This window comes from Pelobates fuscus, chromosome 2, assembly GCF_036172605.1.
Source record: "Pelobates fuscus isolate aPelFus1 chromosome 2, aPelFus1.pri, whole genome shotgun sequence".
NCBI classification, from domain to species: Eukaryota; Metazoa; Chordata; class Amphibia; order Anura; family Pelobatidae; genus Pelobates; species Pelobates fuscus.
The window spans coordinates 305,288,428-305,312,687 of NC_086318.1; the positions used below are offsets into that span (position 1 = coordinate 305,288,428).

Sequence of the window (24,260 nt, forward strand, 5' to 3'; positions counted from 1 at the left end):
ATTTGGTTGACTTATTTGTTACTGGGGTTGTGTGCCTGATTAGTTGGTGGTTCGTGGTTATCTGTGTGAGCCTACGTTCGGGGCTCGGAGATCCCCTATGGGGGCTGGCGTATTTAAGAGGGTTGGGGTAGATGTGCAGCGTGGGTCATTGGGGAGGGAAGGGAGAGGTTAGTCGGGAAAGGAGGGGGTCTGGGTGGGTCAGCTGTCTGTCGTCCCCTGTCGTCTGGGGTGTGAGTTCTGGGTCTTTTCTGTCTGTGTCATGGTGTCCGTCAGTTCTGAGTCTCTGTTGGAATCCTTCTTTTGCTGTCTCAAGAATCCAATGCATCCATATGTCCATGTAGGTCATAGGGGTGGAGTTGGCCATCATGGTCAGTTCCTCTATTTTCCTGAGGTCTTCCATTTGGCCAAACCAGGTTGTTAGCGGGGGTGTTACGCTTTGTTTCCAAAATTGGTGGAGTACTTGTTTGGCTACATTAGGTATTCTAATGGTCATGGATTTTTTGTACTTAGAGTGGGGAACAGCAGTGTGTTGAAGGAGCATTGCTGCCGGTTCCAGGGGGGGGGTGGTGCGTCTGAGAATTTCTTTAGAATTGTATCCTTTTATTAATTTTGTAGACCGCCTCTGCACTTTTTATAGTGCCAGAATAGCCTTCTTTAGAACAGGTGCCCAAAATTGCACTGCATATTTAATGTGTGGTCTTACCAGTGATTTATAAAGAGGCAAAATTATATTCTCGTCCCGAGAATGAATGCCCTTTTTCATGCATGACAATACCTTACTGGCCTTGGCCACTGCTGATTGACATTGCACATTGTTGCATAGTTTGCATCCCTAATTCACTTCCCTAATTCACTTCCATTAAGGGTATACATTGCTTGTGTATTCTTTACGCCGAAGTGCATAACTTTGCATTTTTCAACATTAAATTTCATCTGCCATTTGAGTGCCCAGTCCTCCAGTCTATCTAAATCCCTCTGCAGCAAAGTAATATCTTGCTCACATTTGATTATTTTACAAAGTTTTGTGTCATCTGCAAACACTGAAACATGACTTTCAATGCTGTCTTCAAGATCATTTATAAACATGTTAAATAGAAGGGGTCCCAGAACAGACCCTTGAGGGACACCACTTGCCACCTCTGTCCAGCTTGAAAATTTACCATTAATGACAACTCGTTGTATTCTGTTTTTAAGCCAATGTTCTACCCAAGAACAAGCATTTTCATATAGACCGATTTTGAGCTTGAGTTTGAACACTAATCTTTTGTGTGGAACTGTATCAAATGCCTTGGCAAAATCCATAAAGATCACATCCACTGCAACACCCTGATCTATACTTCTACTTACTTCTTCGTAGAATACAATCAAGTTAGTTTGACCTGACCTGTGCTTCATAAAACAGTGCTGATTTTTGCTGATAACCATGTTCTTCTCAAGGAATTCTTGAATATTATCCCTTAATAACCTTTGAAATATTTTTGTTTATATTAACTTTCTTTAGTTGCTGCAGCACCTTGTCTTGAGTTAACCAATTACAATTATTCTGCAAGTTTTTAGTAGCAATAATTTGCACATCTATTGCCATGGGTTATTCCTTAATATATACGGAGGAGAAATAGTTATTTAAAATTCCTGCCTTTTCCTGGTCTTCATTAACTAACACCCCCGTTTCAGTTTTTAGTGTACCTAAGCTTTCATTTTTGTTTTTTTTTAGAATTTATGTACTTAAAAAATGCTTTGGGGTTGGTTTTGCTCTCTTTAGCTATCATTTTTTCATTTTGAAGTTTAGCAAGTCTAATTGCCTTTTTGCACGCATTATTTGCTTTCTTATATCTTTTATAAGATGCATCTGATTTGTCCGATTTAAATGCTTTAAATTCCCTTTTCTTATTTTTAATCTATAGTTTTACTTCTCTACTAAGCCACATTGGTTTTAATTTGTTTATTTTATATTTATTTCCCAATGGTACAAACTGAGAAATGTACCTTTCTAATATTTGTTGGAAGATGATCCATTTATCCTCAGTGTTCTTTTCACTAAAGAGTTTATGCCAGTCAATAAATTGTAAAGCTTCCCTTAACTTATTGAAATTTGCCTTTTTAAAATTAAAAATTAATAATATGATATACAAGGTGTTTGGTACACATACCATAATCTTAAAATCTGGTGATCTGTGTAAATATCAAATATAAATAGATATATGTATAAATTATGTATTTATTTATTTCTAGATAAGTCCTGCATCAACTGCTTCTGTACTCAGTGACAAAGTAAAATTTCCTTCCTTTTTGAGGACTGTGCCAAGCGATACACATCAAACACAAGCAATTGCTAAACTGATCAAAGCGTTTGATTGGGACTGGGTTGGTATAATTTCAAGTGATGATGACTATGGGCATTCTGCATTAAGTTTTCTGAACACTTGCTTAAAGGAAGAACACATTTGTATAGCATTTTCCAAATCTATACCTTCCTATGTAGATCATCCTTCATTGCCGAATTACCTTGATGACATACTTAATGAAATAAGTACTTGTTCTGCGAATGTAGTGGTCGTTTTTGCGAAAGGTCCTATTGTCAGGAAGCTTTTTGAAAAAGCTATCAGAAGGAAAATATTTAGGACCTGGATTGCTGGTGACATCTGGATAAACTCAAGAGAAGTTTCAAGTGTTGAAAACATTGAAAAAGTTGGCACCATTTTAGGATTTAATGCAAAAGTTGGTCAGATTCAAGGGTTTACAGAATACTTGGAAAACTTGCAGCCACCAGATCATGGAGTATCAAATACATTCCTTGAAGAGTATAAAGATATCAGATTTGGATGTACAGAGGAGTACAGAAAATATCTGGAATGCATGAATTCATCTTCAGTAAACTGTAGTTATTATCATCCTGAAATGCAAAAATCTCCTTTAGCATGCAGTGTGGATAATGTATCTACGGCCAATGATGATTATTTAGTGAGAAATGCTGAATGGAGCACAGTATACAGTACAGCTTTAGCTGTTACAGCCATAGCCCAAGCCCTTGAAAATATTGTGTGCAAAAATGTAACATGTGAAAAGAACCTGGAAGTGTCACCACATGAGGTAATTTAAAATCAGTTCATACTCAATACCAATGCACAGTATTTTATGGGTGTGTTTAGGTAAAGATAGATTGTCACAGTATATTTCATTAAATTCTAACAGTTGTCATAATTAGTAACTCACCATAAATGGGGGGATATGGAAGATTGGAAGCTCCCTTCATTTCTCTTCATTTTAGCATTCTAATATTGCATACTCCTACTACTCGCACTGTTGCAAACAAACAAACCTCTATCCACACTATATACCTATGCATCCTCTAAAAAACACACACTGACGCACATTCACACACTCTACACAAACACACACTGGCACACCTACACATAAATACATACTCTCAGACATTTACACACTGCTACACATGTGCACACAGTACTCATAAATAAGCACATGCAATGACTCTTTATGTGCATATACAACAAATTTTATGTTACTTATGTTTGGCCTTTCTTTTTCTTTCCTTCTTTCCTATTTGGCATGTGACTTGGTATATGGATGAATGTGCATAGGTAACTTTTAGCAGCTGTTCATAAAGAATTTCTCCCATGATGTACAGCCTCCATTTGGCTTCCAGATCATATTAGGACTTCAAGTTTACAGCCATCTGAACTACCTGGACTGCTGCTACTTATGTTCAGAATGATGAATCAACTACACACTCACTGTCCCATATACATAAACAGGCTAATACACACATACACATACACGTGCATGCACTGACACATGAATTCACACTCACTTATACACACAATCTCTCCTGGCAGAGTAGGAGACTTTAGTGTTAATACAGGAAAGGAAAGCTTTTCTAATATCAGACTTGATTCCTGCTCTTACTATGCAGTCTACATATTTATTGCATATTACTCTTGTTAAGACACTCACAGCTTAAATGGGTGAAACCGCCGTTTAGTTGATCTTCCCCATTTTAGAGACGCAGGCTCTGTTACAGTAGACCGCCAAACTCCCGAACCGAGTATAGGGGAATGCGTTAAACTCCCGAACAAAGAATCAGCCGAACTCCTTCCACAGCTAGAACAGGCGAAAAAACACTTCCAAGTAGCAATCCCCCCAAACACGAGACCAAGCTCCGTCTTGAGGGTAAAACAGGAATCTGCTTTAATGAGGGCTACCTGTCCGGTATTTATGCAGGTCTCCCACCTGGTGGACACTCCCCTAGGGGACCAGATGGAAGACTGGGACACATAACGTACAGTAGCCAATCACAGTGGCTTGGGTATAAACCCTCCCCTTTACACAAGTAAATCCCTCCTCTCTATCCTGGAGATAATTGGGAAGAAATCCAACTATCTCCAGGGATAGAGGCAAACCACCATTTTACATGGTACATAAAAAACACATAAAAATACATAACTGTAAAAATACTGAATACATTGGATTTGTGTAACGTATCCCCAGATAGCCTGGATCTAAGCGCACATTACTACCGAATAGCGCTCAGACCCAATGCACACAGTTCAATCGCCATGGAGTCAAAGTCTTTCACATGTGTCTTTCGGTATACAATTGACTCCATGGGATGGCTATCTGGGTTAAGTCCATTCGTATCATCAAAAGTCCCGAACAGACCGGTGTTCGTATGCCCGATGAGAAGAAGGGCGGTCGGCAGTTTCAGCGGTGTTCGGTAGGAAAAGAGTCCGTTTAGAGTTCTATAAGTTCTTCGGCGAACACCGCTGTTCATTTGCATGTTTAAAATGGCCGCCGCCTCATGGTCGGCATACGAACAACGACCACCCTGCATACGGTTAGAATGAAGAGGTGTCTGCGGTTATCCACAACGTTCTAATTGGGGCCAAGAGGTTAACCAGCAGCACACTTCTCTTCTGGGTGGCCGTCCGTTCGGTAGTTTTGTTCGGTATAATCTTGCAATAAACGAACAGGGACATACGGGCAGGTAATTCCACGAATGTAGTTAAAACAGACGAACCAGCAATAGTTGTTATACAGATGGATCTGTCACAACTCTATCTGCACAAGAGAATGCATGGGCACAAATGCCAGTATATACCTCCACCCTGCGGACTTTACCTCTTCTGATGTCAGCTTGGGGCAGTTTTCACTCTGATTTTATTAATGTGTTATTTCTATATTAAAATATTAAGTATAACTGCATCTTGAGATGCATTTTATTTTTACCATTTTCTTCTTAACATATTGTCTGATGAAGTTGTTACATTATAAACATTAAAGCGACTGTATAGTTAAAAAAAATATCTGCATATTTTATTTGAAGGGTAGTGACTAGGGGCTTTTTTTTCAGTGTGCACTATAGATGCTTATTAAAATGGCAAAATTTGTTGTAAAAATACATTAATTGCAAACTCTGAATTTCAGCTACTTACTGAACTAAAGAACATCACTTTCTACTACAATGGTGAACCATTTAAGTTTGATCAATCTGGCAACATTAACAGTGGATATGATCTAATGCACTGGCATACAAAGAATAGTTCTACACAATACCGCATCATTGGAAAATATGATATTCAAAATAGTACTATAGATATAAAAAAACATCTGATCTTGTGGCACACAGGCGATAATATGGTATGTAAGTACCAACAACATATATTTATGTACTGTTACCCAAATAAGCATTAATGGTGGATCATAATGCTAACTACTTCGACCCTATATAGCACTGATAATAATAAAATATTCAGACCAAACATATCTATAAGCAGCATCTGTGTATGATAGGTCATTAGAAATTATTTAGAAATTATTTAGGACTATAGCTCTAATATATACACATTGGAATAATTTTGAAATCCAATGCTAATTAAAAAAAATTCACTTAAAGTTGTGTTTTAAATGGTTAAATGTCAGGAGTTATATTCATAAAATATCAATCCAAATCTTGATATAAAAGATAATAATTTAAATACTATCCCCCAATAGAAAGAATAATAGCATGTGCAAATGGTCTACGTATTAAAGACCTTGCAGAAACTTTCTCATAGTACTGCTAACAATCTGCATGTAATTTAATATTTTTTTGAGCTTCTTTAGTTTATCTCTAAGAAACAAGTTGCAGTAAAGGATGAGAGTAGTCAAAATTACATTACTAGAACTAGTCAGAAGGTTCTAATCTTTGGTTCTTCAAAAAAAGTACCATGAGTTATAGAGACAGCAATTCTTCAAGATTAGAAGGAAATGAGAAGAAGTGGACTCCACCAGTATTGTTTTTAGTGAGAACACCACAAGCAGACCATATACATTAAAATGTGGCAATTAAAAAGACACTTTTTAAAAGTCACCATTAAAGGAAAATACCAAGCACCCTTGTAACAGAGCTCCCTGTACCCAGGGACAAACCGCAGCACTTCTGCCCACAGTCACCGTGGCTTGACTGGGGCCCTGGAACCGTTCCTTCCTAGAGCTGAATGGGGAATTTGCTCTAGACACCCCAGGCACTGGACGACACTCAGTCCTGGGGCTCTAGTCCTTACAAGGACTTTCCCTGCTGAATCCCCTGCAAGCTGGAACAGCAAACACAGGAGTAAATCTTCTTTCCCTCCAATAACAGGACGACACACAGTTTTGGAGTGCAAGCTGGAATAGATTTTAATGGTGCCACACTTGGCCTTATATGACAATCCCCACGCAATCGGTACGCCCACATGTACTGATGGTGGACTGATTTACAACGTCACAGACCAATAACAATAAGGTTACAAGGCACGACACTCCAACACATAGCATACAACCGCTCCCCTCTGCCTGGGAGATAATTGGATCAGTAACTGTAATAATGCCAATCAAATTATCTCCAAGCACAGAAAAAACATACTTTTTCAAAATACCCCAAAAGTACCCCCAAAACACATAAAACCCCACAAATGTTACATCCCCTGTTAGCCCTGATCTGGGTGACCAACATATGCAAAAATCACCAAGATCAGTTTAGGAGCTCAGGAATTTCCTGGAAGTCATTTATTTGACCATCCGCAAGCATGGTTCCATGCCCAAAAAAGTTGCAGAGAATCAGGGCTTGCAGTCGGTCTAGTTCGGTAGTTTGAAAATGAACAAACTACCGAACAGTCAATAGTATTACCCTGGAGCTTGTTCTTCTCATCCATACGAATGATTTCACTGAACAGTGCCCTTCTAAGTTATAGAGAAACAAACGCAAGCGATGATGGAAGACCAGTGGTGTTCGGGAGTTTCTTTGTCCAATTTTAGTTCCATGAGATCCATGCCCAAACACTGCGGCCTGCATTCATACGAACAAGATGACCGCCACCTCATGGTTGTCCATGGGAATTGCGGCCACCCAGACGAACAATTAGAAATGTTCCAAGTTGTCAAAAGGTGTTAACAAGCTCCATGGTGGTCTCTGGTTCGTACGGTTGTTCGGTAATTCGAAATGCCACTTCAAAAGTTCAAAGTTTGGCCATAAAAGTCCAAAAAGGCACGAACAGAGACTTGAACACTATATTTCACCAGGTCCATAGTCTGTGGGCAGGAGGCTGGCAAGCAGGCTCCTCCAGGAGCTTGTGACAAACTCCTGTAAAAAGGGGAGTTGGTCACAACCCTGCAATACCGTGCTTAGCTCAGTGAAGAAAGCTTACGACAGACTCTCACTGAGTTGTGCAAACCAAAAGAAATTGCTTTGGCTGAACCAATGCACTTGAAAATAAAATATATTTAGAGCCAGCTGAATTTTTCCCATTGTCGGTTTGGCTTGGCAAAATTTTGTTTACAAGAAAAGATTTGGGAGAACAAATTAGAAGAAATAAAATCTGTGGCAATGGGCCAATCAGTGTACTTCACAATATAAACATAATATAAAAAACATACCTCAACAAAATAATTCAATTAATTTTTTTGTATTTTCTCAGGAACCTTTCTCAAATTGTTCCAAACCATGTTCCCCTGGTTATTCCAAGAAACATTCATTAATCAGCTGCTGTTATGAATGTGTTTTGTGCACAGAAGGATACTACACACCTGCAGTTGGTAAGTGTTTTGTGAGTAGGAATGTTGATAATCTCCAATTATTTGTAGGAGATTAACAAGGCAATAACAGTTGCTATTCTAGAGCAAAGTTCTATATACGAGGTAATCACCATGGAAACCAATAGAATGTCTCTCAACAGTTAGCACTTTACACCCCAAATAGCACCTGTTTAGTCTTGATAAATCTCCCCATTGTTTATTATTTTGTTATGGAACCGAAACAGTACAACTTGTATAATTACAGCATTAGATAACTTTTAATATTAAATTAAGAGAAAATTAATTAAAATGCCTGCATAACTTCAGATATGAGATGAAGCAGTAACAGGACAGGTCACGGTTTGTGAGTCAAACATTACCTTGTGAAGTCTGGTGATATGTTACGTTAAACAGCTGTCAAAATGTAAAATCTAAGCGCCTGAACCCCTTTTTACTGTTTGGATACTGTTATTTTATTTATTTTTTTTTAAAAAGGAAGAACAAGATAGAGTAAAGAACCTAGTCAAAATAACTTTTAAGATTAGAAAACATATAACATATAAACATATAAAACATATATATACCGTGGTCGCAGGGGTCGCGGCTGTGACCGGGCCCAGCCCACCAGGGGGCCCGGCCGCCCTGCGACCCGGTATGTACCCACTGGGGCTAGCCTCTTCTCCTGGGGGGGCCAGGAGCCGGCCACCTCAGGGCCCCCAGAGGCTGGCCCTGGTGTAAAGTGTTGAAGACTCTCTATAGAGAAAGAGAAAATAAATAGTATCAATGTAAGTGTTAAAAAGGGGATTAGTATTATTAAAATCCATAAGTGAATGTAATACAAGTGTATTCAAATATGGTGATAAGACCCATAACTATATGGGAAAGTCTGTGCCCATGAATAAGCTATACAATGAAAAGTGCTGCTGTGTATAGAAATAGTGCACTTGTATTACATTTACTTATGGTATATATGTGTATATATATATATATATATATATATATATATATATATATATATATATATTGTCTTTGTCTGGAATAACAATATTATTTTTTTTTTCTTTACAGATATGAATGAATGTTTGAAATGTCCTCCCAATAAATGGTCAAACAACGGCAGCTCCCATTGTAATGAAAGGAAAATTGAATATTTTGACTGGGAAAACACATTTGCTGTCACTCTTATGACTTTTGCTTTATTTGGTTCACTGTTGGTTTTAATAGCTGCATTATTGTTTATAAAGTATAAAGACACACCAGCAGTTAGAGCAGCAGGGGGAAATTATAGTTATCTAATGATAATATCTTTGCTATTTAGCCTGGCAAGCATCTGGTTGTTCATCGGTGAGCCCAGTAATGCTATCTGTCAGTTCAGACAACCTCTCTATGGTATCAGCTTCACCCTCTGTGTATCTTGCATATTGATCAAATCTTTAAGAATCATTTTGGCATTTGAGTTTGCCAACAAATTGGTAAACATAACTAAATTAACTTACAAACCAATAGTCATTATCACTGTACTAAGTGGTTTACAAATTTGTAATTGTATACTATGGCTAGCACTAAAAAGACCTTTCTATAAACAGATGTACACAATACCTCATCTAATTGTTCTCCAGTGTGACGAAGGGTCCTATATCCCTTTTGGTATAATGTTGGGGTACATTGCATGTCTTGCATTGACTTGTTTTATTTTAGCCTATAAAGGTAGGAAATTACCAGAGAAATATAATGAAGCCAGAAGTATTGCATTCAGCATGTTCATTTATATGTTTGTATGGATAATCTTCATCCCAGTGTATATGAATACCAGTGGCATGTACCTTTCAGCTGTGCAAATCGTAGCCATATTGGCTTCAGTGTATGGAGTTATATCCTGTCACCTTTTACCAGCATGTTACATTATATTGTTCAAAAGAAAAAGTAATACTCGAGAACACTATCTGGAGAGTATCAGGAAATTTTGCATTCATCATGGACCAGAACTAATTCATTCACCAAAGTCAAGGCACATGTCAGCTAAAGTAAGAAAAAGACATACAAGTTATTAGTAATGTACATCCATTATCAATAATTATATATATGTATTTTTTTTAATTCAGTTCCAGAATGAGCTTTCTAAAATTTAATTAGGACAGTGAATTTGTTTTTCTAGAGCACGTCACTCAGAACCTTAGAAACAAATTATTTTGTTAAATCTAGATTACATTAACCAAGCACTTTTAAAGGTTTACCAAAAGTAAAAAAAAATTTATAGAATAACAGGACATACCAAAAGTTATAGATGTGGTAAGAAACAAAAATGAATTGTTAACATTTTAGGAAACAGCATTCTGATTAATCATGGAAAAGGAAATGAGAAAGTGAAAAAGACACATTGAGAGAGTTTATAGTCATAATATCAAAATATGCAAATAAAAACAATGTTAAATATACACTGGCTATGCTTGTAGAGTGATTGTTCAATAGGAAGAAACTTTACTAAAGGATCTGTGTCTCCAGAAAATCATTGGAAAAACGTACTAACATTTTATATAAAATATGTAAATAATAATATGTCAAAATATAATAAATTAGTGGGTATTTTATTCAAACTCACCAAAATGTAAGTAATAAAGTAGGCATAAAAATATACATTTATATTTCTTTTAGAACCGTGGATTGTTTTTTTGTCCTCAATGCATAAAAGCAGTAGTGCAATTTGTGGAGATAAATAGATATCCATATCCTTAACCAGTCATACATTATACCAGACAGTCTCATTCAAAAGGACAGTTTAGATTCAGAAAGCCAGCAGGCTTACTCTGAGAGCGAGAGCAAAAGATTATCATTATGGCATTTACTGGACCTCATGATCGATGTGTAACTGATACTACACCTAGGCGAAGTGAGCTTTGGTGACCCTAGTCACTAGTCATTTCACTAATGATATCATAATCATTATACATTTTACTGCTCTAAAACACTCATATTTGTGTTCAGAGATATCTCAACAGTACCTCACATGTACAGGTTTTATGGTGTTTTGGAAAGCTACAGGGTCAAATATAGGGCTTGCAATTTATATTCTCCGGACTTTCTGCCTGGGTTGTCAGACAGGTACTTCAATATATAATTAATCAAATGACATAATGATGTAATATATATATATATATATATATATATATATATATATAATTTGTGTTAGGTGCTTATGATAGTACAGTGTGAAATACCATAAATAAATGTAGGATAATAAAAAGAGCAAGTCGGTTGTGGTGTGCCGGAACTGACGATGAGGTAGGCCTGAGAAAGAAGAGGGCCTACCCAGTAAAAGAAAGATAGAAATAAATAAATGTTAAAATGTGGTGTGGTGGGAGGGTCATTCAACGCTGACCTCGAACGGTAAGGAGCAAGGTAAGGGGAGTGCCTTAAGTAGGCTAAGAGTAGCAAACCAGCACCTCCCACAAATCCAGGCAAAATGCCTTAATACTTGTGTTAGGTGCTTATGATAGTACAGTGTGAAATACCATAAATAAATGTAGGATAATAAAAAGAGCAAGTCAGTTGTGGTGTGCATAACCGACGATGAGGTAGGCCTTGAGAAAGAAGAGGGCAAAAATTAAGTAATCAAATTTATTACAGACAACCAATACAGATACATTTATCAACCAGACATGTTTTTGAAAGCATCCCTTAATTCTTGTACTGGGTTCGGTATGTACCGTGAGTAAGCGGATGACTTCCAGCGCCCCAGTGTTTTTATAACATGAGTTGGAATGTTGACACTGGAGGCTGTGGATGCTGCTCCTATACGAAAGGAGTGCCCTGAGTAGTTGGCTGCATTGAGGCCCAGTTGTGTGAGCAAGGACCTGACGTAGGTCCTGACGGTTGTAGTGGTGAGTACTGAACCTTGTAGCTGTAGTAATGGTTGTGAGGGCAGTAAGTTATGATGCTGTATGTATGCATCAAGAACCCTGACGGGACACCATCTGTTGTGCGTGGGATAGTACAGAATGTTTACGGGTATGTGCTGACTGGTTTTGGAGTGAGGCAAAGTCAGGATGTAATGATCCATATGTTTTGTCAAGTGGGAATAGAGGAGGAAAGGAGTAGTTTGGGTCGTGGTGGTTGTAGTGAACTCTCTAGGTCTTAGAAATCCATAAAAAGCTATGTATATTGCTGTTTTGATTATAGAATTTGTATTGGTGTCAAACGGTTTTAAGTCAAGCAGGTTAGACAATGCCTTGAAGATATGGTTATCTATGGGTAGCCTCTGGGCTGTATGTGTGGGTTCTGATTCCTAAATACCTCTGAGTATGTTGTTATTTGGGTGTAAGATTAGCATATGGTGTTGAATGCCAGTGAGATAGAGTTTGATGGTGTTATATGACATTTTAAGTTTAAGATGGCAAAAAGAAGCACATCCCAAAAAAGATGTCATAACGAATGTTATGATGTCATAACGAATGTTATGATGTTATGTTCCAGAAGGAATCTTTTGAATAGTGTGAAAGCCCTGTTGTATGTTTTGTGTGTATTGTTTGATAGTGCCAATTGGGACAATGTCCTGCTCTGCTGCATGATGGTTTCTAGTCCAGTATGAGTTGTTGAAATGTTGGAGTGATGGTGGCTGTAGGCGCAGCTGATGGGAGTGCTTGATGAAACGCCTGAAATTTAAAGCGAGATAAATTGTCAGCAGCTGTGTTACATACACCTGGAAAATGGAAACAACATAGAAAAAAATTATGACAAGCTGCTAACTAAGTGAGTTTCCTCAGAAATCTCATGATCGTAAGGGATTTGGAACGACCTTTGTTGATGATGTGACAGGTTGCCTGGTTGTCTGAGTAACAATGCACTGGCATATTAGCCCATAAATGACCCCATGATACGGCAGCCGCCACGATGGGATAGATCTCAAAAAGCTGAGGTAGTGGAAAAACCTTCTAAATCCTGCACTGCTGAAGGCCAGCTGCCCCAAAGCCATTCATTCCCAAAAATTGCTGCAAAACCTGTGGTAGATTCTGCATCTGACCAACTGGTAGGAGATGAGTCAGTCAATTGAGGGAGGAACATACTTTTACCATTCCAAGTGGTTAAAAATCTCTTCCACATGTTTAGATCTGCCGTAGCTTGGGTATCTAAGGACAACCTATGCGTGTCATGTAGGAAAAGTGGGAAAAGATACAATAGTCGTGATATAAAGGAGCGGTCTTGAGGTATGATGCACATAGCAACATTTAGTGATCCCAGCAGGGACTGTAGCTCTTTGCGGTTGCACGAACCGAGCTGAAGGTAGCTGTTTATGTAAGTGAGAATATTCTCTATCTTGTTGTGTGGTAGGCTCGCTTGCATTGTGGCTGAGTCTAATTGGATAGCCAGAAAAGTGATAACCGTGTCTGGCCCCTCTGTTTCTTAGGGGAGATAGGTACACCTAGTTGCTCAAATAGCTTAGTGGTAGCTTTGAGACTAAGAGGAGGGGAAGTATTCTCCTCGACCAGTAGGAAATCGTCCAGGTAATGTAATACCGTAGGGCATCTGGCTATGTTCACTAGTAACCACCACAATGCTTCGGCAAATGTGTCGAAAATAGCTGGGCTACTTTTGGACCCAAAAGTTAAACGGGAGAAAAAATAGTAGTTCCCAGACCATTTGATGCCATGCAGGTGCCACAGTGTGGGGTGGATTGGTAGTAACTTACAGGCGTTAGTAATGTCGGTCTTACTAAGCCAGGATCCAACCCCTGCTTGTATAATAGCGGTAATGGTGTGATCTATGGTGGTGTATTGCAGGGAGAATTCCTCAGAGGGTATAAGGGAGTTAAGACTGGGGTTGGCCGATGAGTGGAGTGCTGATAAATCAATGCTGAGTCTCTGTTTTAGGGAAGATTTCCCTGTGACAATACCAATGGGGTTAGTGCGCCATTCTATGAATGGAGGAGTTTTGAAAGGCCCCAATACAAAGCCCGCTGTGGGGTTGTGTTGCGCGGATTGTAGATTAGGGCATTCCAGAGTTCCGGCTGGTATGTGTAGGATACCTGTGTGGAAGCCTTCTGTTAAACCAGAGATAAGAAAGTCTACTAGGTGTCTAGATGGGTGCTGAGACATAAATGCAATAAGTACTGGCATATTAATGGACGTTAGGTAAGGCTTGGAATACATTTTATTTGGACACATGGTCTTTGCATGTGCCCTAAAACATTTCGAACAGATATGCAATAGTCTACATCCACTATAATTACAAGACCCAACATTGAATTTATTACATATCTGGGACTTGCCCAGAAACTTGATTGGGCGTCCCAGTTTGTCTCTTGACAACTTCTCTGGAACACCAGAGGAACTAGCTTCTTGCGTGGAGGCATGTTCATCCGCCGTGTTGGGACAAAAAATTGTATTATGGGCTGTGGAGGAGCAGTATGCACAAGCCGGTGTTCTTAGACCTGCAAAGTGTCTGCAAAAATGACGGTATCAATCCTTCCCCAGTTGAATCGTGTTTCGTACTGGGAGAAGGCTCCAGACACTTTTGCAGAAAAAGACCTATAGTAGTCATAGAAGGCTGAGCCACCATATTTGTTGCCTAGGTCTACTAGCTTGTGCATGTAGAGATCAAACTCCTCTCTTCTGTTGGGATAGACCGCACAGATGACACCCCTGTAAATACCAATCTACCCCTTCCTGAGACATACTATAAACAAAACAATTAATTAGTGTATGAAACCACCAAATTGTACTGGCAGGCTAGCTAGGCCGGATGGCGAAACATTATACTTGTTTGGTGACAGATGAGGCCCTACTAATTGCCAAGCGACTTGAGAGGCTCTATCTATGCGTTGGCGCGAGGGGATATTGAGGCCACTCATCATAGTGGCTGGAGTTTTAGGCCTCTTGGTGACTGTAAGACAGAAAACAGGGGAAGAGAGTGACAGGTGAGGCCCTCTCTATGCAACATGCGAGGCGGCTAGCTAACGTGTGGCCCGATGGGTGTTTGCCTCTGAAACGTTGAGGTGGGGTGTTGGCCTCGCGGGACCACTAACTGATGGCGACTGCCAAGACGGGGTAAATACCTATTGGGAAGCCTGTGACCCTATTGCCAGTACTCTAACCTAGGGGGAAGAAATGAAATGTATGGTAGAATATGAGCAGGTGTACGTACCTGGTAGTATGACAAATTTCACAGGAAAAACCGTGTGGAACAAATATATATAAGCTTGACAGCCTGAAATGGGTAAAAGAGAGTAGTATGATGGGTGTGGATTGTCGGAAAGAAAAACAGACTTGTAGCCTGTAGCAGCAATGTTTTTATGGTTTGCTGGCGTATGATTGAAAAATAAAATGTTGTGATATACCATGGGAATAGAAATGTGTTACCCAGAAAAATGATGTCATGGCTTTAATAAGACATCTGCGGGAGGCCGTGGCCTATGTATAAACAACATATGTGTTATATAATAATAGTGTGTAAGGGAAACATAAAATGTAAGTTATATATATATATGTATATTACTGTGCAGAAAAGACGTATGATTGGTTGGATTAGTACGTGTGATTCAACCCGAGTATGCATGAAAAGGAATTATAGCCTTATGTGTCATAGTTAACAACAAAGAAATGAGGCCTGTAACGTAGGCTGAGTCAATTTTTTAAATTAAATGGATAATTTATGAAAACTCCTGGAAGCGTGGGAGTCCAATGATCCATACAGAAATGTTAGCTGGTTTCATGCACTTGATATAATAAGTGACACCTTTAAATAGTAATGAAAATGGTCTGTCTATTAAAACAAGCAACTATTTAACCGAATGTATATACATGAAATGATGAAATGTAACTCACGAACCAGATTTATGTGAATACATAGCAGAATAACCGAATCTAGTATGAAGGGAACCAGAAGTAGTACGAATAGCTTAAACGTATGCATTTTAATGCGAACAGCAAGCGTGCATGAATATAACATGAATAAGTGCCGAATGGAAAACACCACCGAAATGATCATTGTTAAATGAAGCAAGGGAAACAGTTGTGCGAAATGATCGCTTCTCTTAATACGCATGATTTAGCCGAATAAATTGTACGAAATGAAGCCGCCAAAAAGGCTGTGTAATTGCGACTGTGCAGAGAAAAACCGTAAAGCGAGGACCCGTGCTGTACCGTGCGCCATGATAACCGATCCTGGTGTGACAGTTAGATTTAACTTACTGTTAAGAGTCCCTGGGACGCGATCTACGACGAAGACCCGGGTAAGAAGCTGGACGGACGGAAAAGGCCTGCAAGATGATTCCTGGACACAGCTTGCCGCGGAGAAACTCGTGGTTAAGAAAACCAAGATGGCGTCTGAAAGAACCCGGAAGTGGATCCTCATTCAACGCTGACCTCAAACGGTAAGGAGCAAGGTAAGGGGAGTGCCTTAAGTAGGCTAGGAGTAGCAAACCAGCACCTCCCACAAATCCCGGCAAAATTGCCTTAATACATATATATATATATATATATATATATATATATAAATGTTTACTATTTGTGCATAATTATATAATTTTATTAATTACATGTTGTGGGATATGCCTAACAACCTAGGCAGTCCCCCTGCATACAATTTGTCACTCATGCTGTTCCTGATCATGTGATTGCGGTGTCATCATGGACACATGGCTTGGATCAGTGGGATTGGGGCTGCCTCGGTTGTCAGGCAGTACCTTCTGTCTCCAATGATAACTATTCTGCTACAGGGAGGGCTTGCTTGCTAGGAAATGTTATAACGCCATTACTGTGTTAAAGCCCTCCCTAAAAGCACACCCTACTGTCGGGAAAGGGTTACATAATGTGCTACCTAAGAATACTGAAAACAAAATGGAAACATTACTTTCCAGAAAACTCAAAACACTTCTCTGGAGGTGTCTAAATGCTTAAAACACTTTTCTGGTGGCAATTTTTTTAAACCTTGGGAGATTGAACTTGAGGATGGCTATGTGATCCATCAGTTGCTGGGACATTTGTGAGTGTTCAGAATGTGTATTCAGAATTGGCCCCTTAACAGAAAACTTTTGCTCACTTTGTACAGTGGTTGGTGGACAAGACCATAGCTGCTGGGCAACCAGAGAGTCGTTTACACACTATTCTTTTCACCCAATAACTCAAAGGCAGTAGTTCCATATAGGTAAGCTCTGACCATTTCCGAGGCAGTACACTCCTTTCCGCTGCTTGCTGCTTCTCTTGCTCCCATCAAACTGCTGATATCCTGTTCCTAACAAGCAGATACTCCACTCTGGGTTGGGGTTGTACTTCTGTTGCCAGGAGTAGCACACGTCAGGTATAATCTGCAAATCTCCCTCAACCAGTATGCCTCTCTTTTACTGCAAATGATAAATCCTATCAATCAGTCTGCTTATCCAGTATGTCAGGACATTGCATCTGAGTGACAATTTCCCTTTAATCGGAAGTTCACAGAGGGAAACTAGTTCAGGGCAATTAGTAAATTGTTTACTCAGATGAGCTTTACGTAGATCCTGACCACTGCTGCTACATCGTTATGGAATATGCTGCCAGGAAAAACTTCCCTATTTTCCAGGAAGACATCAATATTGATCATGAGGTGGTTGAACAAAATGATGACCTGTCCCAAGCTGGCATTCTGTAGCTTAGATTTTTTGCAATTTCTCTCAATTTAAGACACTAAACCCAAAACACTGACACTAGCTGCTCTATTTTTGTCTAATCATCATGCCCCAGTGGGGAATTAACACCAATGTTTTGGTTGAAAGAAAGACTTTAAATTGACTTAATCAACTCCTACATAGAAACAAAGAATTGATCACCTTCTATATAGAAAGAACTTCAAACATCAATATGGAAGACTTATTAAAAGAAAAAAAGGAAAGCGCAAATGAAGACAGAAGACCCCTTTCATTCTTGATTATAATAATGAAAATATGAAAATATAAAGAATTCTAAATATACACTGGAACATTTTAAAGAAAAAATAAAACACTACAAGGGATTATAGAAGAACCAAAAATAGTTTTTAGGGGAGCTCCTAACCTGAAACGGAAATTGGTAAGAAGCTACAATGAAAACCAGAGTGCGATAGAGGGATTGAAAGGCTTCTACAAATGAGGAAAATGTGGGCCCTGCAAAACAACTGAATGTTCTAATAAAAAAAGTGCATAAACATTCAGATCAAATACCAAAACTACATGTAAAATTAAGGAAAATATTAACTGTAAGAGTAAAAATATAATCTATTACTACCTTAGTACTAGCAATATGGGATGTATAGGAAGAATCTATAGACCACTTGATATGTGGATTGGAGAACATACCAGGATTATCACTATATTATCATATTCATATCATAGTGCTTCAGCATACTTTGACAAGGTTCATGGAGGGTACCCCTCACTCTTGGAAATGTGAAAAAAAAACTTAATTGTGGTGAAAGTGTCCTCGCCACTGTTTTTTGGAGGGTCCAGTTTGCCAGCCTCCTACCCTGTAACTATGGCCCTGTGGTGAACTGGGGCTAAAGATACTGTTTCTGCCTCTTGGACTTATACTGGAAAATATTTGAACTTTCAAAGTGGCACTTTGACTACAGTCGAAGTGGCTGCCATTCGACATTCAAACACGTGGCTTTGGCCATCTTATTTGGTCGAACGTGTTCAGCTGTGTTTTGTCGGCGAGTGTCAGGATCGGGACAGGGATCCAACACGCAGAGTACAAACAGGTACAGGATACGTATACCGGACCTTAGAATGGCCAGACTAACGTACGGAGAATATAGAGAATAGTCAAAGACAAGCCGAGGTCGAGGGAACGAGAAGACAGGTAAGCGAGGAACAAGCCGGGTCAAGGGTAACAGAGATAAACAGAGTAAGTCAAACAAGCCGGGTCAGAACCAAAGGGATAACAGAAATACAAGAGCACTGTGTGACTAGGCAGACTAGAACCACGACAGGGCAATGAGCAAATGGGAGAAGCAAGTTTAAATACCCTGGCTCGGAAGGGTAGACACGCCTCCGACGAGTCCTGATTAATCTCTGAAGGATTGAGTGACAGGTCGTTCCGGGTTGGCGTCATGACGTCGGTTTCCGGACGTCATGCTAGAAAAGGAAGTGAGTCCCTCGCGGCCGGCGTTTACGTGACCGGATGGACCGCGAGGAACAGAGGAAACAGCCCTTCCGGACGGATGAACGTCTAAGTCTCTACCTCTCTCGGAGGTAGAGACTTCAGGTACCCTGACAGCGAGTTCATAAGACTCAAATCGGACACACAACGGCACAAACATCGCTGAACAGTTACCTTCCAGGGAACTGCGACTATTCAAACGGGAGTCTAATGGTGTTCGGTGAGTCGAAGCCCATGAACAAGGGACACGCGTTGACTATGGTTATTCACCATTTTGTTCGGTAATTCGAACGGTATTTCGACTGTTTAAAATAGACTGTCCGCCCAGCCTAATTCTCTGGAATGAAAGCATGCGTGCGGTCACTCAGAAAGAGACTTCCAGGAAGTTCCTGAACCCCTGCTTTGATCTGGGTGATTTTTGGATATGTTGTTCACCCAGATCAGGGCTATCAGGGGACTTGTATGGGGGTATGTTGTGTTTTGGGGTACTTATTGGACTTTGTACATTTTTTTGTTTTTTCTGCCTGGGTACAATTAAGTTAATGCATTATCTGCCTTAATTATATCACAGGCAGAAGGGAGGGTTTGTGTACTGCATGTGGAAGTGTCATTTATTGTCACATTGTTTCTATTGGCTTGTACACTTTGTGTCCCTGTGCCCAACAAGGTCACCTTTGTTGGGAAACCTGCATAAAAGGCCAGTGTGCCTCCATTAAAATTGAGTTCCTCTTTTACTCTCAACATAGAGCCTCGTCTCATGTGTGGGGGAAAAGGCTGCATCTATCCTGGGGATTTCTATATCACTATACTCCCTGGGATTATAATCACTAGCTCTTTTAAGAGCTTTGTTCTACTATGCTCTCTGGTAGTAGGAGAGGTTCACCCACTGGAATCTAGATCCTGGTCTTGGGTCCACGGTGGGTGGAGGGCAGCGAGTTCCCAGCCAAGCTGTAACTCTGGACGTGGGGAATGCAGTGTTGATGGTGTCGGGTGGAGTGTTTGGAGTCCTCGGTGAGCACTAGGAGCATCCATCGGCGGAGATACCCAACTAGGGTACAGGAAGTTCTGTTACATTAATGTTGACTGAAGAGAAGGCAATCCCCTTTGAAAAGGGTCATTTGTTATAAAAATGATTATTCTTTTTTTATTTTTTTATTTATCCCCTTTTTATCCTTCATAAAAGGACATCCTGTGTAATTTTATTTAAATATTTGTAATTATTTTTTAAAGGTTAAGGTTTATTTTTAGTGTATATCCAATATTTAGCAGTACTTGGCTTAGTAGTAATCCTATTTTATTCTGTATTTACTTTTTCTATTATTATTTTTATCCAGAAAGTGTTTTTATTGTAACATTCTATTTATGGGATATCTATTTTTCAACCTATTTTTTACAATAGTTTTTGCATCATAACACAAATTGGTTTAGTAAATAAACACCTTTCATTCTTGATTATGTCATATTATAATTTTTACACAGAAATTGCATTTTAACATTCTATTCATGAGATTTCAATTTTTCACAGGTTTTCTCTTATCATGAATAGTTTTTGTATTATAGTATATGCAATAGTGTTAATGATTCTGTGTGATGCTAAGTTGAGACTTAGAATCCCCTATGTCTCGTAAGAGATTCGTCCACTGACTTTGTTTTCTCCCTTAGAAATTAGCTTTCTCTCTTTGTCATGTATAGGCATATGTTTTCCACAACTCGGATTATGCTCAGTTTTTATACATTCTTTCCTTTCCCTTATTTTTGCAATGCATATTTTTACTTGATGAAATGTTTTATTTAGCGTTCCTTTTTATGTGCAATACTCGTCAAATGACATTATTTTATATATAGCTTTTAAATCATTGTTATAATATGTATGCTTATAGAAGCAATGATATGAGTTGTTGGCCAGCCATTATGAAAGTCTCACGAGAGAGAAAGAATGCATATTTCTGCCAAGCAATCACCAAGATCGGGATTTCTATTTCACACAGAGGACGCCGAAAGGAACTTGTGGTCCACACCAAAAAGCTGTATTGTGTTTGGACTGCGGCAGCTGTATTGAATGCTAAGTGTATTTACATCAGCCATCTGCTCCACGTATCCTAGACAACTACTCAGTGTGATATAAGAAAATCCAACTCCTGATATAGACATCACACAACAAAGTCAGAGATTAGGACAATTGGAGGAATTTATATCCTTTATCTATTTCTGTACATTTCATCCATTTTTCTGAGTGGGTAGAGGTATAGCCAATTGGCTTTGGATTTGTTATCTCACCATTAATATAAGTGGTGTGCAGTGTTCTATCATAAAGCATACATTGCCTCATCTTGTGTTATCTTCCGGCTAACACCGACATTCAGAGTCTTTTTGCTCTGGAATTAGGTAGTTATTATTACTCTACTCCAGGAATAGAGTTTTAAAAGCTGTGAAAAATGAAGAGATGATGTGTACCAGGAGTGTGCCAGCTTATGCTGTTGTCCCTGTATCTATTTCTGTGTTTGCTCTGATAGAATTAAGAAATGGCTCCAGGCTCAGTACAAACAGAAGGGCTGAGAGAGGACATCCCTATTGTGTCCTATATAATGCAGGGAGTAGACAAGAACCTGTTTAGAAAAACCTGTGCCAATGGAGTGGCACATAAGGAAGAAATCCAAATGAGCATATGCATGCCCAGACCCATCATCTTAAGGGTAGCCAAGAGAAATTACCAGTCTGCCTTGTCAAATAGCTTCTCAGCATCAGTAGACAAGAAGACAGAAGGGCAGCATGGATCAGGTGCAACACCCTAGTGGTGTTGTTTCTCAGCTCATATCCTCCAACAAACCCCACCTGGTACAAATGGACCAGAGTAGGGATGTGGGAGTCAAGTCTCATGGCCAGGATCTTTGCAAAAATGTTCAAGTCTGCATTCAGTGTTGATATGGTCCTAGTTCGGGCATTGGGTCGGATCTTTTCCTTCTATAGGGATGACTGCAACATAGGCGCTGACCCTTCCAGGATGGAATTGAATGTCAAAAGAAGATTAGGGCCTTGCATATCAAAGAAGGATTTATAGTATTTGCCAATAGACCAATGAGGCCTGGGCTTTTCCTCGATTTAGATTTTCCAAGAGATGCTGAGAGCTTGTCCAATGTGAGGTGGGTTTCCAAATAATGGGTTCCTGTGGAGACAGTGTTCAGAGATTGTGTTTTGAAAGGTATTCAACTATTTCAGGGAATGGTGTAGTTAACATGGGGCTACCATCAGGTCCAATGTTATAGAGAGAGGTATATTAATCTCTGAAAGCATTAACTATGGATGTGGAGGAGGGGTAGATGTGACCATCTGAGTCGATTTTGGTAACAAATGTTTTTCGTTGACGTTCTCAAAGTAAAGTCTCTAATTTTATAAGGTGTCTACAGATCATGCTTTTATGTCCCTCCCATATCACTGTTACTTAACCACCTCACCAGTCTCACACTGGGTCAATTATACAATTAAACAGGTTATCTCTCCTACCTATCCCCTACTCATAGTTACATAGTTACATAGTTACATAGCTGAAAAGAGACTTGCGTCCATCAAGTTCAGCCTTCCTCACATATGCTTTTGCTGTTGATCCAAAAGAAGGCAAAAAACCCAGTCTGAAGTGCTTCCAATTTTGCAACAAACTAGGAAAAAATTCCTTCTTGACCCCAAAAATAGCAGTCAGATGTCTCCTTGGATCAAGCAGCTATTACCCCACTAATTAGAAATTATATCCCTGTATGTTATGTTTTTGCAAGTATTAATCCAATTGCAGTTTAAACATCTGTATAGACTCTCACAAAGCCACCTCTTCAGGCAAAGAATTCCATATCCTTATTGCTCTTACTGTATCTTTGCCTTAGATGAAATCTCCTTTCTTCAAGCCTAAATGTGTGACCTCGTGTCCTATGTATAGCCCTGTTTATGAATAGATTTTCAGATAATGGTTTGTACTGGCCCCGAATATATTTGTATAATGTTATCATATCCCCTTTCAGGTGCCGTTTTTCCAAACTGAAGAGATTTAAATTTTTTAACCTTTCTTCATAACTAAAATTCTCCATTCCTTTTATCATTTTTGTAGCTCGTCTCTGCACTTTTTCTAGTGCCATGATATCTTTCTTTAGAACAGGTGCCCAAAATTGCACAGCATATTCAAGGTGTGGTCTTACCAGCGATTTTAAGAGGCAAATATTTTCATCTCGAGAAATTATGCCCCTATTTATACATGACAAAACCTTACTGGCCTTAGCAACGGCAGATTGACATTGCATATTGCTACCTAATTTGTTGTTTATAACAATTCCCAAATCCTTCTCGTGTGTGGTTATCCCTAGTTCACTACCATTTAGGGTGTAAATTGCTTGTGCATTCTTAACCCCGAAGTGCATAACTTTGCATTTTTCCACGTTAAATTTCATCTGCCATTTTAGTGCCCAGTCCCCCAATCTATCCAAATCCCTCTGCAGCAAGGCAATATCCTGCTCACATTTTATTACTTTACAAAGTGTTGTGTCATCTGCAAACACTGATACATGGCTTTCAATGCCCATTTCAAGATCATTTATAAATATGTTGAATAGAAGCGGTCCCAAAACAGAACCCTGAGGGACACCAATTACCACTTTTGTCCAGCTTAAAAATGTACCATTTATGACAACTCGTTGTACTCTAACCTTAAGCCAATGGTCTACCCAAGAACAAGAATATTCATCTAGACCAATTTCTTTTAGTTTGAAGACTAACCTATTGTGAGGAACCGTATCAAATGCCTTGGCAAAATCCAAGTAGATCACATCCACTGCAACACCCTGATCTATATTTCTACTTACTTCTTCGTAGAATGCAATTGGGTTAGTTTGACATGACCTATGTTTCATAAAACCATGCTGATTATTACTAATAACACAGTTCTTCCCAATGAATTTCTGAATATTATCCCTTAATAGCCGTTCAAATAATTTCCCAGTCACAGAAGTTAAGCTCACAGGTCTATAATTTCCAGGCATGGATTTTGAACCCTTTTTAAATATAGGAACAACATCTGCCTTCCTCCAATCCTCCGGTACAATACCTGAAAAAAAAGAATCTTGAAAAATT

The 24,260-nt window shown here is 39.2% G+C and overlaps 1 protein-coding gene across 1 annotated transcript in view; it reads left to right on the forward strand.

The window, feature by feature from the left end:
* The window catches only part of LOC134586306 (G-protein coupled receptor family C group 6 member A-like), a 35,785-nt gene extending 18,118 nt beyond the window's left edge, over positions 1 to 17,667 (forward strand). Inside the window, exons 3-7 of the mRNA XM_063441786.1 lie at positions 2,233 to 3,090; positions 5,443 to 5,655; positions 7,953 to 8,070; positions 9,118 to 10,073; positions 17,599 to 17,667. Of these exons, the coding sequence (XP_063297856.1) occupies positions 2,233 to 3,090; positions 5,443 to 5,655; positions 7,953 to 8,070; positions 9,118 to 10,073; positions 17,599 to 17,667 (2,214 nt within the window). The remainder of the gene's footprint in view (positions 1 to 2,232; positions 3,091 to 5,442; positions 5,656 to 7,952; positions 8,071 to 9,117; positions 10,074 to 17,598) is intronic.
* The last annotated feature ends 6,593 nt before the right edge of the window (positions 17,668 to 24,260 follow it).